A 17,395-nucleotide genomic window follows, 5' to 3' on the forward strand; every position below is an offset into this window, starting at 1 on the left:
CTTCTTGGCTATTATATATAATGTTGTTATGAACACTGGCAGTCTTAGTTTGGACATATGTTTTCATTTCTCTTGGGTAGTTATCTAGGAGTGAAATTTCCTGGTCATGTGGTAAATTTATGCTTAACTTTTTGAGAAACTGCTAAACTGTTTTAAAAGATGGCTGTAACATTTTACTTTCTCACCAACAATGTATGAGAGTTCTCCTTTCTCCACATTCTTGACAACATGTTATTATCTTTTTGATCATAGCCATTTTAGTCAGTGTGGAGTGGTATGTCATTGTGGTTTTAATTTGCATCTCTTTAATGACTAATGATGCTGAGTATATTTTCATGAGCATATTATCCATTCATGTGTCTTCTTTGAAAAAAGTCTCTGCAATTTTTTGTCCATTTTTAAGTTGGATTGTCTTCTTATTTTTTGTGTTGTAATAGTTCTTTGTATAAGGTAGATACAAATCTTTTATTAGATGTGTCATTTGCAAATATTTTCACGGTGTTCTTTTATTCTAGTATGCTAGGTGATATTGCTGAAGAAAATTCAGTGGCTTAAAACATCAGAGCTTTATTTTTCATTCCCATATATTTTGTTATGGGTCCAGGCAACTCTCTAGTGCAAATGTGTTCCACATATTGGCTCAGCGGTGCACATTTCCTTCAATGCATTCTTCCATGAGCACCAAGGCCAAGAAGAGAACATTGGAGACTCTTGTGCTGCCAATGAAGTACCTTCACGAGATACGAGACATGTCAGTTCTCTTCACTTTCATTGGCTGAATGAATGATATGGCCTTGCCTAAATCAAAGGCTGAGGAAGGGCAATCCCTCCAGGTGCCTGAATTGAGAAGATCAAGCAACATTGGTTAGCAGTACTAATGTCTACTATGTGGGGGGAGACAAGTGAGAAAAAAATAAATATATGAAGATATTTTTAGAAAGGGGTGATGGTATTAAGACAGAATAACAGGGTGATAGGATAACAATTAACTTGGGGGGACAAATTCAGAAGGGGTAATCAGAAGCAGTCTCTCTGAAGAGAGGTCATTTGAGCTAAGACTCCAGTCCCAGCAAGGAGTCATTAAGTGAAGATCAGGGAGGAGCTATCCAGACCTGGACAAAGAACCAAGGGTAAGGGGCGCCTGGATGGCTCAGTGGGTTAAGCGTCTGTCTTCCGCTCAGGTCATGATCCCGGGGTCCTGGGATCAGGTCCTGCATTGGACTCCTTGCTCAGCGGGGAGCCTGTTTCTCCCTCTGCCTCTGCCGCTCCCCCTTGCTTGTGCGTGCTCTCTCTGTCAAATAAATTAAAACAAACAACCCCCCCAAAACAAACAACAACCAAGGGCAAGAAAAGACACGAGTTAGATGGCTTGTTGTGTGGTCAGAAAAGAGGGATTGAGGACAGTTTATGGGGGTCTAGCTAGAGAAAGCAGATCAAGGCCATTTTGGTTTCCTGGTGAGAAATGTAAATTTTATTTAAAGTGCAATGGAACTTAGTAAAACAAAAACAAAAACAAATGTACAGTATTAAAAACAACAAAGTGTTTTTGGTTTTTTTTTTTTAAAGCTTTTATTTATTCATTTGACAGAGAGAGACACAGTGAGCGACAGAGGGAACCCAAGCAGGGGGAGTGGGAGAGGGAGAGGCAGGCTTCCCGTGGCGCAGGGAGCCCTATTTGGGCTCGATCCCAGGACCCCGGGATCATGACCTGAGCCGAAGGCAGATGCTTAACAACTGAGCCACCCAGGAGCCCCTAAAAACAACAAAGTGTTTAAACAGGGAACAAACCTGATTTACATTAAATAGGAATTGTTCAGTGTGTGGTATCCAGAATGAATTGAAGGGGAACAAGGCTGAATGCGGACAATCTGGCTGGCGAAGGTGGGGTTGGAGAGAGTGTGTGTTTATGGGATGTACTAACAGAGCTAAGGAAAAGAGGAATCATGGAAGACATGAGAGTCATGAGCTTGGGCTCCTGGGTGGGTAGTATTATTTACTGAGAGGGAAGAAAGGGTGGAAGGAGAGTTTTGCTTGGTCTTGTTAAATTTCACATGCTTATTACACATACAAGCAGGCATTTAGATATAGGAATCTGAAGAAAAGTCTGAGTTGGGGAATTACATGTAGATTTACCTCATACTGTTTTAAAATCGTCATAGTCTTAGGCCTTATAGATGTGCCATCAGCCATATAATAAGTAGCTCTATTCATGGACTGAGTGAAAAAACTTAAATAAATTACACATATTAAAGCAATGCAAAGTTGGAATTTGTGTACAATATCTTCGTTCCACTTATGCACTAGAAGTTTTAAGTTACAAGTCCACTTGTGCACTGTAAGTTATACTTGAGTTCTGAAAGTGGAACTGCCAAGTCTATGCATTTTCACACTTCTTTTTCACTTTGCATTTTGAAAGGGGTCAAAATCCTTAGAAATGTTTGCACCTATCTAGGCTTGCAGCAACACAGATGCTTCCTCACACTCTGGCTAACACTGGCTGTTACTACACTTTTTAATTTTTACCAACCTAATCGTGGCAAAAAGGGATCTCATTGTGATTTCAATTTGTATTTCTTTACTTAGGAGTGGAGCCAAGCTTCTTCATGTTTGCCAGCCATTTGCCTTTCTTTTTCACGCTCTCTTTGACTTCGAAGCCACGTAGGTAGATGACTTGTGTTCCCCTAGGTGCCAGACTCTGGAGTCTGAACGTTGTGGACAAGATGGTGAGCTCTCTGTTGACAGGGACCCTGCGCTTTTCAACCCGTGCCCGGTGCACCTGGCCACCGCGCGACTGGCCCTGGGCAGGCAGGTGAGGAAGAGGAGAAACAGGTGTGGTGTGAAGTCCCACGACTGGGGAGCTGAGGGCACAGAAAGGACGGTCCAGATTTCCACTGAGCACGGGACAGACACAGCCCCCGGAGAGTCCCCGGATTACTGCCGGGGATTCCTGCTGGCCCCCCTCCAGCGCGGTTTCAGAAGTTGTGAAACTACCGAGGCAACAGCCCGCCCAGGTCGGAGCTTCCGCCGCGAGGCCAAGAGGCGCAGAGCAGCAGGATGGGGTGGAGGGGCCGTCTTTTCCGCGCATTGTCTCCAAGCGGGCGGCGGCCAAAAACTGAAAGCAAAACCTTCCTGCCGGGCCCCGCCTCGTGGCCCGCGCCGTGGATTTGGGCCCTGTCGGCAGCCGAAGGCGCGTCTCTCCTCCGCCATGGCAAGTTGCTTTCGTTTCGGATTTTGCGGGGCAGGGTCGTTCCCGCCCGGTTACCACGGTCCCCCAGAAGGGCGCGGAGCGGGGCGGGCGGGGGTGCGGAGCTGCCCCGGGCGGCGCGCGATGGAGCCCGGCGCTGGCGGAGAGCCACCTGCCGCGAAGGCAGACCCGCCGGCAGACCTGGCCCTCACTTCTCTGGCACCTGCTCCTGGGGCGGTGCTGCGCGCGCCTGCAATTCCTAGTAGGCCGTGTGAGAGAGGCGCGACTCCAGGGAACGCCTTGCCACCTCCCGCACTCGGTGTCTCATGGTCGGGGACACAGCTGTCTCGTGGAGGAGTCCCTTCGCAGGCTGTTTGGGCTTAACTGTCGCCTCCCACTTCTTGGGGAACAAGAGCGGAGAGAATTACCCAGAAACCGAGGCCACTGTTTCCTTTTGAAAAGCGCCAGCAAGAAGGATTCGAGCCAAGGATTCGAGTTGTGAAGGCATCCTCATGTCTTGTCTGCATTAGTGGGAATTCTCTCTTGTGACCTTAGTTCTTTCTCCAGGCACAAAGGGCTCTGTGTTTTCACCATCTGTGCTGGCTAGTAAGAACCGTTAGCAAGTTCAAGATTTAGCCTTCCGTGTTCTTTCCATCAAGCGCTTGAAAGCAGTGGCAGGGTCTTTAATTGCTAGGGTCCCGGAAATGCCAAAGCAGTCGTGAGGTTCCAGTACGATTTTGTTTATTGGCAGCAGTAAAGGCAACGTCAATGAAAATAAACAACTAAATTTTTTGAAAAGAAATATACACAAACACAGGGAATGAATCTAATTATTTCTCTCTAGGGCCTTACTTACAAACTCACAGTTTTTCTTTATAGCTTTTTGCTTTCTGACACTATGGTCAAAAGTGTCTTAAAATATATCATTGATACTGGGAAAATGCCATCACCTATTATAATAACTCTTGGCCAAAATGCTGCTCTTGTTTCAAAATCCTGTATCTCTGTGGTAACTCTTGAAGGGGTTATTTCTGAGACATCTCTTTTCCTTATGCTGGATAGAAGAGATTAGTAGTCATCAGGGAGAATTCCTTTGATTTCAAAGATAAATTAAATGCAGACACTTGAATAAAGAAATATGGCATTAGAATTGATGAGGGCAGAGGTGCAGTAGCATTTTCTGAATTTAAATTGATTGAAAGTTTTTCTTTGACGTTGACGAAAGGCAACAAGGAAGCTCAGTGACTAGCCATGTAACCATTGAGATTGGGGTGGACCATTACAGCCAGTGTTGTATGGAGACAAGTCTGTGAAGTAGAATTCCTGCAAAATCTCTTTTTCTTTTCCTCTCCTAGGAAGAACTATTTTGGGATTATCACATCATACCATTTGGGACTAGGGTGGAGGAACACATATATTTTACTGTTTTCTACACAGTCTAGTTGTGAATATTTTAAGAAACTCTGTTTTCCTCCATTAAAAGTATCTTCTGTAACAAATACTCAATAGATTATTATAAGTTTCATTTTCAGAAGACACTCCCTTTGTTTTATTTATTTTTTTAATATATATATTTTTCTTTTTTTCTCCCTTTGTTTTGTATGTCTCAACATGAGCCATTTTCATCCCCTGTCCCTTTGCTGTTGTTGTGAACTCTTCTTTTGAATTTTTAATTAAATTTGACCATTAATTAAAATTTGACCTCAACCTTTTTTATTCTTATACTTTCATTTTTTTTTAAAGATTTTATTTATTTATTTGACACACAGAGCGCGCGCGCGCGCGCGCGCGCGCGCGAGAGAGAGAGAGAGAGAGAGAGAGAGAGAGGGAGAGAGAGAGGGAGAGAGCACAAGCAGGGGGAGCGGCAGGCAGAGGGAGAAGCAGGCTTCCTGCATGAGCAGGGAGCCCGATGTGGGGCTCGATCCCAGGACCCTGGGATCATGGCCTGAGCTGAGGGCAGCGGTTTAAACCAACTGAGCCACCCAGGCGCCCCTCTTATACTTTCATTTTAAGGTGCCGTTGGGATGAACAGGATGTTGTGTACCTAGACTGTTTTCTTGACCTGGAAGGTCAAACGTAGCTTGCTTGTCCCCAGTGAAGTCCTATTCTGAGTACAGAGTCCTCTGAGCTGAGAGCCCAAAACATCTTTGTGATCTGTTAACCCTTACTCAGGCTCATGAGATATCCTGTCCTCCCTGAGGGTAATTTAGGATAGATTAAGTCTGAGTTTTGGTATAATCAGGTTGGACTATCTATTTAAGCACTGGGAGCAGCTTATGAGTCCACTTCCCTAAATGGGCTGGGGAACAAATCAAAACATTGAAAGAGAAGCCCCTTACCTGGATATTAGAAGAAGTTCAAGAGAGTGAGCTCAGGGAAGGATCTACTTGTAGTTAGTACTCTGTGCTCAGTATGGTGGCAGGGTCTGCAGTAGCGAATGGTCTCAGTAGCTGAATTCCATCTCAAATAGGTGCAGGAGGGTAGGATTTACTCCATTGCAGCCACAGTATTATTGCCAGGGTTTTATATTTTTTATGGTGTTTTTTTTTCTAATTCTGACAAAAAAAAGTAGGGGATATGTTTCTTATTGGCTTATGTATTTTGGGACTCTACAATCAACAAAACATACAGCCGTCTCCAAACTGTCATATTTTGTGGTTAGCTTGATTTGTTTTTAAACTTAAATTTTTAAAATTTTATATCTCTGATCTCTTCCTTTGTGACTGCCATTACTTTTAGGCCTTTCTAAAATCAGACAAATATTAAGCAATGCTTTCCATTTATAAAAAAATTAAGAGGGCCCCTGGGTGGCTCAGTCGTTAAGCGTCTGCCTTCAGCTCAGGTCATGGTCCCAGGGTCCTGGGATCGAGCCCCGCATCGCATAGGGCTCCCTGCTCCGCGGGGAGCCTGCTTCTCCCTCTCCCACTCCCCCTGCTTGTGTTCCTGCTCTCGCTGTCTCTCTCTCTGTCAAATAAACAAATAAAATCTTTAAAAAAAAAAAATCTTAAAAAAAAATTAAGAGTTCACTTTTTATATTTAACTCTCAAATTCATGTGGTATGTGATGTGAGGCAAGGCTCTAGCTTTAATTTTTTTTTCAAGTATCTAATCAACTGTACCAGCACTTTTATTGAATAAAATAGCCTCTCCCCCACTGGTGTGTGATGGTGCCTGTATAAGTTGAATCTTATTTTTATATTTAAAAAGCATCCTGTTTCTCTTACAGGCATCGGGTTTGAAAGGCAAGGAATCCAAAACTTCTGAAAGAACAGCTGCAGTTGCTGGTCATTCAGTTGGCCTTTTTAATGATCAATTACTGACCACAGTAGTGAAGACTCACTTCCAGGATATTAAGAATGAAAGCAGAGTTGTTGAAAATGTGATATATCCAACAAGAACCAGGGGAGTTGAAAATGTGACCTTCAAAGGAAAAAAAGGTATCTCCAAATCGAATTTTGTAATCTTAGAAATACTTCTGCAATGAAATTAAAAACTGAATTTCATTAAAATGATTCATGGGATTGGTAAAGTTTAAAGTAGCTTTTTGGAAATATTATTCTATTCTGAATATAAAAGTGGTAAAATATTGCCCTAACAAGAATATATGTGAAAATGGTTCATGATAAAGTTGGTAGTAACTGCCAAATTCTTGAAGACTTCTTTCCTTTTATATTTGGAATCTGTCTAGATCTTGGGGAAAAAATGTGATACATTTTATTGTAGAAAACTTGTGGGGTGCCTGGGTGGCTCAGTCGTTAAGCGTCTGCCTTCGGCTCAGGTCATGATCCCAGGGTCCTGGGATCGAGTCCCGTGTCTGGCTCCCTGCTCTCAGGAAGACTGTTTCTCCCTCTCCCGCTTCCCCCCGCCCCGCCCCCACCCCCGCTTGTGTTCCCTCTGGGATCATGACCTGAGCCGAAGGCAGATGCTTAATGACTGAGCCACTCAGACGCCCCAATAAATAAAATCTTAAAAAAAGAGAAAACTTGTAAAATACAGAAAAAAATCCCCACAAAAATAATCTGTAATCTCACAAACAAGATGACTCCTTTGGCAATTTTCAAGTGGCTTCAGCAATATAATCATACCATTTGCTGCCCTCCGTTCAAAGCAACAAAAGGATATTTTAATATAGCATTGGCTTTATCACTGGTAAAGTGGGACTGGAGAAATATGGCTTGGATCTGAGATCAGATCGAGCCATTCTGTTCCTCACCTCCACCCCGGACATAGGCGAGGACGTTGGGTCTGCAGAACAAATTCATCCCTTCAGGCTCATGGAGAGGGGCAGCCTTCTCTACAGTTCAGTGACTGGCAAAATAAATTGCCAGAGAAAGATGAGTTTCCATGCCAGCATCTTGGAGCAGAAGAAAAGATCTTGTTTTGCTTGAGGGAAGATAGGATTTAGAGAGAGACCTAAGAGACTATGGATTATCAGAGTGCCTTTATCTGTCACCATTAATTCAGTCAAATCCTTCCCAATGGGGATGTTCAGGTAGGGATGGCAGGAATGGCTCCTTATTATTTCTCTCAGGGGTTGAGGTGTTTTTGGAAGTTAATTTTTCAAACATTGAATTGGTAGCTCAGAGAGAGAAAGAGAAGGCTCATTCATTCATTTGTTCACAAATATTTATGAGTGCTTATTATTTGCCAGGCCCCATTCTAGGCCTTCTGGATACAGCAGTGAGTGAAATAGGCAAAATGTTTTCTTTCCTGAAGCATACATCTGTGCAGGTGGACAGATAATAAAAAAGCAAATAAATGAATATATATTGCATTGGGAGTTTTATTAATTTGTATATTCATAAATTATTTATATATTTATATTTATTTATGTTTATATATTTATTTGTGTATATTAACATATAATGTGAGTGTGATGAAAAAACATAAAACAGAATAAAGGGATAGAATGTGATGGAGAGGGCTACTTTATTAGATAGAGTGGGTAGGGAAATATTCTCTTTAGGTGACATTTGAGCAGAGACCTGACTGAGGTAAGGGAAAGTGCAGATAAGGGGGAAGAACATTCTAGGGCAAGGGAAGGACTGGGAAAACTTCTCTGAGAGGGTAGCACGCTGGGCATTTTGAAGATAGCAAGGTGGGCCTAATGGCTGGAGCAGAGCGAGCAAGGGGGAGAGTAAAAGGAGATGTGGTCAGATGGGTAGCTGGAGGCTGGTTTGTATTAAGCAGCCTATAGGTCAAGGCAAGGTGTCTGGATTTTATTCTGGGTGAGAAGGAGGGTTTTGAGCAGGTGACTGACAGAGTGTGACTGCCTTCTCTTAGGTGATCACTCTGGCAGCGGTTTGGAGAGCAGGAGCTCGTAGTCATTGCTGGTTTTGGCTAGGGTGTTAACAGGGCTGGTGATTGAGAACTGGTGGCCATTCAGGATTTGCTGATGGATTCGGTGTCATTTTCTAAGATGTGGAACACTGGAGGAAGAGTACTTTTGGGAGGGGGGATTGTTATCAAGAGTTAAATTTTGGTCATTGAGATGTTTACTTGGAAAATGAAGTAGAGATTTCCAAAAACAAAGGAAAGTCAAGGCCAAAGATAGAATTTGCAAGTGATGCATCTAGAGATAGTATCTAAAGCTGTGGGATTATCGAGATCAACCCTTGGCTGGGTGTATGTTTGCTAAGAGGTACAAGGCCTGAGGCCTGAGTCATGCCAACATCTAGAGAATGGGAAGAGAAGGAGAATTAGCAAAGGGCACAGTGAATTTTGAGGAAAACCAGGATAGTGTGGTATCGTGGATTCAAGAAGGTGGTCTCCTCATGGCCATAATTAACAAAGGGAGAATTTTCTCTTAGGTTTTTGTTATATACATATATATACATTATATATACATACTATATATATACACACACATATACACACCTGTGTGTTTTAAAAAATATGATTAGGATCATCTGTACATATAAGATGAATTTTAAAGTAGAAGGAAAAACTAGATGTTGCATTTAGAGGAAAATGTAGAAAAAATCAGATGTGCAAAATAACAGAGTTGAAGATTTCTGTTATTAATAATTAAAGTAATTATTAGCGTGTCATCCCACTTCTGATGGCAGTGTTTCCACTTAGGTACAGAGAATGTCAACAGAAAACAGGAACACTATCAGGCAGAAAAGTTTGGACCCTCTCAGTTCACAGACTCTCATTTCAGTGAAAAGGTAAGGTGTGATACTGACAGTCCTGGATCCTGTTTGTTTCCTTCCTTCCTTCCTTCCTTCCTTCCTTCCTTCCTTCCTTCCTTCCTTCCTTCCTTCCTTCCCTCCCTCCCTCCTTCCTTCCTTCCTTCCTTCCTTCCTTCCTTCCTTCCTTCCTTCCTTCCTTCCTTCCTTCCTTCCTTCCTTCCTTTCTGATTTTATTTATTTATTTGAAAGAGAGAGAGAGCACAAGCAGGGGAGGGGGCAGAGAGACAAGCAGATTCCCCACTGAGCAGGGAGCCCAAAGTGGGAGCCCGACACAGGGCTCCATCCCAGGACCCTGGGATCATGACCTGAGCTGAAGGCAGCCGCTTAACCGACGGAGCCACCCAGGCGCCCCCTGGATCCTGTTTCTTCTGTGTGTTCCCTACATAGGAGACACAAAGCACTCTCACCTCATGGTTCCTACCAAAGAAAATGCAAACTTGCTAACCTGAGTCAGTGTTAAATGCCAAATGTGTGTCTTGAAATTTTTTGCTTATTGCCTGGTCTATTTTATGTTTCTTTGTTGAGGCTTTCAAAGTGACAAGGAGCTTTTATGCTCATATGGAGGATGTCAGGTATCTACCTAAAGGCTTTTTGGGGACAAAAACCCAATTAAGATGAACATTAAAAAGGAGCTTTCAGAGAGGCAGGAGTAGAAATAAGAGGAAAGCGTTAAAATTCATTGGTTTAAAACTATTCACTAAGAAACGCAGGATCCTGGGCAGCCTCTGATGAACTTCACTAGAAGGGCTCTCTAGGGGGACCCCGCCACAGAGAAGAACCAGACCAGAGTGTTATCTGTACATCATAACAATGTATGGGTTTTGTTTAAGGCTTTATTTCAAATAACATTCTGTCTCTAAAAAATATTTGACTATCTCTGTTCTAGGATATGCAATGAGGGACTGTGAACCCAAATTGAACACTGTGGTCTTTAGGGGGTTGTGGGACCCTCAGATGGGCTGCCATGGCGCAAGAAACCAGTCTGTGCTGGGCAGTTGGGGCTTGGTTTGGGGTAACTGCTGTGGAGACAGAGAACGTGGCAGGAAAAGCATGTGTTTATGTAGTCTGCTCCACTAGCCAGTGCTGTTTTAATTTCTCTCTGTTTAATTTTAGGTCTTCAGCTCTGTAAAAGCTATCCTCGATCTTTCTGTTTTTTGGAGTCAAGTCCCTCTAGAAAGTCTGGTAATGGACCTGAAAAGGAAAATCCCAACTTTATGCTTCAGTCCTTTGGAACCCAATGGAAGAATCTCCATTCAAGGATCGTTTCTGGCTATGCAGAAGCTCAAAGAATCTTTGCTATTAAAAGCAAGTTCTCTTTTAGAGAAAAACAGGAATTTTATCAGTGAGGAGAAAAGATGGAATAAGCAGAACTCCAGAAGGCAGCTCCAGAGAAGTAACTCCTTAGAGTCACTCGGGTCCTCAGTACCTGAGGCCACCAGGAGAGGAGAAACACTTGTTCTTGACACAGATATTTTCCTTTACCTCAAAAAGAGCAGATTTTATGAAAGCACACTGAAAAACTGTCATGTTTTCTGTGAGGAAAGAGTGGATGGTGCAATTACCACAATTTGTATAAAAAATGCTCAAGAATGTTCTCAGCCAAACAATGCAAAGGTTGTAAAAGCACTTTTTGAGGAATATTCACTTGCTCTTCACTTCGAGCTTAGAAAGGAGACACTTACTTTGAAAAGAAAGGAGAGCCAAAATAAAAGAAATATTAAGTTGGCATGTGAACAACTAAGTTCAAGGTTCCCTCAGGTTCTGATTAGTTTTTATGACACACACATTGACATTATAGGATCTTCTTCTGACACAAACTTGTTTAAAAAAGAGGTCATGAAATTAATAAGGTTAGACAGGCGATGAGATCTTAGCTGTAATAATGACAATGGCAGTTGCTTTTCCTGAGTAGTGATGATGCTGCGTCTGATGCTGGCTTTACACACATGATCTCATTTAATCCTCACAACCATCCTTCAGTGTAGGCATTACTATCCTCATGTTGTAGGGGAAGAACCTAGGACTTGGAGAGGTTAAAACTTTTGTCTGGAGTTATCCAATGGGCAATGAATGGGACTGGGGTTAAACTCGGCCTATCTGACTACAAAATGCTGGCAAAACTCTCTTGAGAAGGTACTTTGATTGAAAGTACTTCTGAAGCAGGTAATCATTACTTAACTAAATCTGATTGGTACGAGGCTGCTGGACCATATGGGACATTTTTATTGTTGCTTATTTAGCCTAAGTACATACATAAAATGTTGGTTCTGTTAGAATTATGAAGAATTACAAAGTATAGTGTCTTTTTTCTTTATTCCCCCCTTATTTTATAATTGTATGGTTAAAGTAATAGCATTTGAGGAATAAAATCATGGGTGTTTCCTTAAAGATGACAGAAGGACTTGAAAATTCATTGCTGGGGCACCTGGGTGGCTCAGTCGTTAAGTGTCGGCCTTCGGCTCAGGTCTTGATCCCAGGGTCCTGGGATCGAGCCCCACATCGGGCTCCCTGCTCTGCGGGAAGCCTGCTTTTCCCTCTCCCATTCCCCCAGCTTGTGTTCCTTCTCTCGCTGTGTCTCTCTCTGTCAAATAAATAAATAAAATCTTTAAAAAAAAAATTCATTGCTGAAGAAGGGAAAACAAGAGCTTGTAAGTTATTTGGTTGTCTATGACTACCCTGAATTTAACTTTGGGATAGTTTTAAGTGCCTGGGGCGTATTATCTTAGGATAATAAAATGTATACATCTTGCTCATCTCAAAGTAAATGTGATTATGATAATGTGAACTGTTTATATTAAAAGGAAACACAAGACAACTCTCTCTCTATGCTTTCATTTTTCTTAGCCATCTAAATCCCAAATATTTCCATCTTTTAAAATACGATATTTCGTTGTTTGAATAAACTTTTTTTTTGTCATGGCAAGCTGCTGTTTTATCAAGTACCCAATAAGATGTCTTTGAATTAAAAAGATGCTTCATTTTTATTTTGCTCCGAGGAGTTTGTTGCAGTCTGGGTCCAATCAGGAGAGAGAAGGCACATGGCAATTTGAATAGGGAGAGTTTACGATAATTGTTAATTATAATAGGGGACTGGAATAATGAGAGATTGGCTAGTAAGGAATAAAGAGAACTCTAAAAAATATAGGAATAGCAGATCTAAGAAGCAGTTTAGATAAAGCACCCATGGAAGAGTCCTCCACCCCCCATCCCAGGACTGAGAACTTGCTGGAAATTTTGTGCCAAGGGGATCTTGCTGGAAATCCATCCTCTGGGTTGCTGGAGGAAACTGTTTAGAGGAAGTGTCTTACCAGAGACATTCCATTACACAATGTACTTGGGAGTTGCTGGGGGAAGCTGGCCATTATGCTCTTAAGGGCCCTGAGTGCTGGGAAGGCCTTGTGTGCTGGGGGCTGAGCTCATGCTGCATGCGCTTAATGTTGGAGAAGCTGCCCATGCTGCAGAAGCTGGGTACCGGGAAAAGCTTCCTCTGTGGAAAAACTGGATCCCTAATGGCCTGCCAATTAACAATTTGAAGTGGGAAAAGGCTTTCCTCTTGCAGTGTCTCTCCAGCGCCCTCTACTGAGAAAACTTAACATCCTATCAGCTACAGAGGAAAAATATTGAAGGGTCCCAGATTCATTTTCAGAGTAGGCACATAGGATGAATTTAAAGCAGAGTCAATAAATTGATGACTGGCAAAGTTTAATTTGATACCTACTAAGGCTTTCATTATTATCACAAATTTAATGCCAACAGAATAGTCTTTTTTTCTATTTTTTTTAAAGATTTTATTTATTTATTTGAGAGAGAGAGAGAGACAGCATGAGAGGGGAGAAGGTCAGAGGGAGAAGCAGGCTCCCCGCTGAGCCGGGAGCCCGATGTGGGACTCGATCCCAGGACTCTGGGATCATGACCTGAGCCGAAGGCAGTTGCTTAACCAACTGAGCCAACCAGGCACCCCAGAATAGTCTTTAAACAAAGAGCTGGATCAGAAAAATGATGCTCATTCCATGATCAGATAGACATTGATTTATAAGTATGGATATAGCATCTTCTGCTTGACATTATGTATTTCAGATGTTTTTACATGTTGCTGTGTATTTTAGAGTTTGTTTAACAGCACTTTCCTTATAATATGCTAGTTGTATAATCAATTTCTATCTTTAATAAAAACCGATATTTTTTCCAAAGTGGCAATAGTGACTTTCATTAAGATTTATTTTTGCGGGTTACTGATGCTTAGGCAGATGATGTGAATTCCAGGCCTAAACCCTGTTGTATGTGCGCAACCGGGAGAAAAACCTATCATTTAATTAGATAATAAGTTGATACTTTTCAAAGAGGCTGCAGGTAGTGAAGAGGGCCATTATCCAGTTAAAAAAAGAGAATGTAAGAGATTCAGATCAAGACAGACAAAGGAGTAGAGTGGGAGAAAGGGTTCCAAGGCATTTAGTTAAGAAATGCTTTCAGAAATACTTGTTGAACTCATCCTCTGGGACAACCATTCTGCAGGGTTCTGGAGATAATGATGGGACGTAAGACAGAAATGTTCACTGATTTCCTAGAAGTCACTGCTTAGTCTGGCAGAGAAGGCAAACAAGCTATTACCTTAGTGCTTGCTACAGAAGTAGTTGGTGTAAGGTGGAAGGGACTGTCAATTGTTACCTAGGATATGTTAACCATTTTCAAATTATTTGCATAATTTTCATAGAAAAAGATAATGAGCATGTGTCAAAGTTTTATTTGCCTTATTGAGGAGTAAACTAACAGAATGACAATACTGGTTGAAAAAGAACATGAGAAATAGAATTTAAAAATCAGTAGGGATGGGGCACCTGGGTGGCTCAGTCGTTAAGTGTCTGCCTTTGGCTCAGGTCATGATCCTGGGGTCCTGGGATGGAGCCCCGCATCAGACTCCCTGCTCTGCAAGGGAGCCTGCTTCTCCCTCTCCCACTCCCCTTGCTTGTGTTCCCTCTCTTGTTATGTCTCTTTCTGTCAAATAAATAAATAAAATCTTTAAAAAAAATCAGTAGGGAAAAGCATGTTCATAAAGGTTGCTAAACTAGAAACAAAGCTGATCAGTGTCCAATGAGGCTACAAAACTGTGTTTTGGGGGGTTGTTTTCTCTGCTAGACAGAAAAAATAATCACACTTTATCATGTTTTTTAGAAGTTAAAGTTCTAACTGTACTGAGTTGTAAAAGGTCAGTGCCCCAATCAATTGTGTTATTAAGTGAAACATAGTTACATTCCCCAAGAGATGCCCCACTAGTGGGCTTATTGGAGCATGTCTAGCAAGGCATTACAAGGTCACATAATTATTTTTTGCCTTATTTCTGTGTTTTGAGGAATTTTCTTTAACAAGGGTCAGAAGGAGCTTCCCAGAGGTTATGAGTTGATGGATGGGTGTTAGCTCAGTGAAGAGATGAGGAGGGAGGGCAAAACAGCATTTGGTTTGGTAGATGAAAGCCAAGTTTAGGGATGGCTGAATTTTGACAGCTTAGTTTTTACAAATTTTATTTGATGGACAAGATTATTTGATTCCTCAATAAGAGAGACACACATACAAAAGTATAGAGGGAAGGAAATCTCTAATTTCCTTTGTGAATCTCTCCATATAAATCATGTTGGTGGCTATGTATGGATTTTCCCAAAGACAGTAATTTAAGAAACTTACCTATCAGTGCTTAGATTTAATTTCTCTAGGATCATTTCCTGGTGTAAATACTGGTCTAGGAAAATAAAAACTCTTTCAACTCCAGTGGACTCTCTTCCATATTTTCTACCCATCCCTTCTTTTTCATCTTTCACTTCTTCCAAATTGAATGATTCTGGGAAATTTCCTAACCCTTCTAGCTTCAGTGTGCTTATGTGTAACCTGAAAATTGTACCTACTTTCACAGGGTTATTGTAAGTTTTACAAATCATGGTAGGTAAATGTTTAAAAACAGTAGTCATTATTCTTAAGAACTCAGTAATACCAACACCCCAAGAAAAGCTCCCTCTGCTTGGAATGCCTCATCTCAGGGTGGGCACACACATGTTACTCCAGGTAGAAAACCAAGCATTGTTTTGGACTTTTTCCTTTTCTTTTTATTACCTTAGATCAGGCCTGTGTCATTTCTTGCCTGGGTTAATGAGTTGAATAGTATCCCCTCAAAATTCAGAATGTAACCTTATTTGGAAATAGGGTCTTTGCAGATGTGATTCGTTAAGATGGCATCATGCTGGATTGGAGTGAGGCTTTAACCCAGGGACTGGTGTCCTTATAAGAAAGGGAGAGGACACTGATACTCAGAGGAGAATGGGGTAAATTTCACGTGACAATGGAGGCAGAGGGTGGCCTGATCAGCTATAAGGCAAGGAATGCGAGGGATGAATGGGAACCAACAGGAACTGAAAAAGGCAAGGAAGAATTCTTCCCTAGAGTCTTAAGATAGAGCTTGATCTTGCCAACCCTTTGATTTTAGACTTCTGGCCTCCAGAACTGTGAAAGAATAAATTTCTGTTGTTTTAAGCCACCAACTTTGTGGTAATTTGTTATGGCAGCTCTAGGAAACCATACACATGGATTTCTTTCAAAAGAGTTTCTGGGAACCTCTGATCTTTACAGTTGGTTTTGTGTGTGGGCCCCTGTCGTATACTCTATACGCCCCTCTCTCCTGTGACAGCATTTCACAGTACATTTTGTTTGTTGGTTTCTCGTCTTCCTTTCCGACTCTGTGGTCTCCTTGAGGCCAGGAATTTTGTCTCTTTCTACTTTACTTATTCTCTGTTTATAACACTATGTGTCCGGCACATCATAGACATTCCACAAATACCTTTGAAATATATGAACAGTTTTTGTGCTCCCACAGAATTTATACAGGATTTTGTAGTGAAATAAGCATCTCATAAATGTGTGTTCATTGGTCCAGGAATTTTCTTTTTATAGTCTTCCCACTTGCCAACATCAGAATACTTATATTAATCTTTTACCCCTTTAGAATGTGTCTTCAGTTCCTACTTGTATTATTTCCTTCAATGTAGGGAATTCTGGCAAGAGAAACTCAAGCAACAAGGCATCCCTCTCTTTTATATTCTTCTCATGCAGGTTGGTTAGTAATTGCTCCTAGCAGGAAGGCACTAAACATATTCCCTGAAAGTGCCTGGGATAGTTCTTTCCATTTGCCTAGTTCCTGACTGGGTTTCACCAGTGAGACAAAAAGTCCCTTGTGATTTAATTAGATAGTTATGAAGATTTGCTTGGTCTGTTTACTCTTGTATCTGGTTATTGTCAGCACTAGGAGGTCAATGGGGGGGGCGGATTCTCAATGTTTATAAGCAGTTTACTCATTAATGCTTGAGATACTAAGACATTTAACCAGGAGAAAATACCACATAGCATATGTACATGTGTCAAGACTCCTGCAGTTAACATATTTCTAGCAATACTGAGAAAAACAATAAGAGTAGAATATGCCCCCTTTTAATTTTCTATGAAATTTAGTATTGGAGGAAATTAGTCTAAACAAATATTTTATGGATTCAGATATCACAAGAGTTAACTTAAAGAACCCAATCTTTTAGGGGGTGGTGGGAAGAGATACGTAGAATATAAAAAAGGCTTTTTTCTTGTTATGGGAGAAATCTGTTTAAATTAATAAATGATTTTTCATGAAAGGAATAAAAAGATAAAATGTAACAAGAGTAGCACAATTTCCTTCTCTCAGTCTATAAATGACAAAGCATTTTGGATTCTATCTCCATACCATTCCTTGTATTTGCTTCCTCTTCTCCATTCTTTATGCCACTAACTTTGCTTTTGCTTCAGGCCTTTATTAATAATAGGAGGAGCATGGTAAGGAAGATACTGCCTGATGTTACAAAACATCTCTTGTAAAGCGAATGCCCGCTGAAGTGGTCTTCCCATGTGTACAGAGGTAGAACTAAAGCAGGGCTCATCGTTTCACTGCCTAATTTGCGGAGGGGATATCAGAATTTTGTCTTGATGTTTTTCATCTCTGGGGGAAGAGGCAG

At 41.5% G+C, this 17,395-nt stretch overlaps 1 protein-coding gene across 1 annotated transcript; it reads left to right on the top strand.

Moving 5' to 3' along the window:
• The first annotated feature begins 674 nt into the window (after positions 1 to 674).
• Positions 675 to 12,192, top strand: RBM43 (RNA binding motif protein 43). The gene is made up of 5 exons (XM_028113148.2): positions 675 to 751; positions 2,686 to 3,208; positions 6,410 to 6,620; positions 9,265 to 9,353; positions 10,491 to 12,192. Exons 1-5 carry the CDS (start codon positions 675 to 677, stop codon positions 11,241 to 11,243), a joined length of 1,653 nt encoding a protein of 550 aa, XP_027968949.2. The 3' UTR covers positions 11,244 to 12,192.
• The last annotated feature ends 5,203 nt before the right edge of the window (positions 12,193 to 17,395 follow it).

This window comes from Eumetopias jubatus, unplaced genomic scaffold, assembly GCF_037043125.1.
Source record: "Eumetopias jubatus isolate StellerSeaLion01/CBP00866 unplaced genomic scaffold, mEumJub1_p1.0 scaffold_3, whole genome shotgun sequence".
NCBI lineage: Eukaryota > Metazoa > Chordata > Mammalia > Carnivora > Otariidae > Eumetopias > Eumetopias jubatus.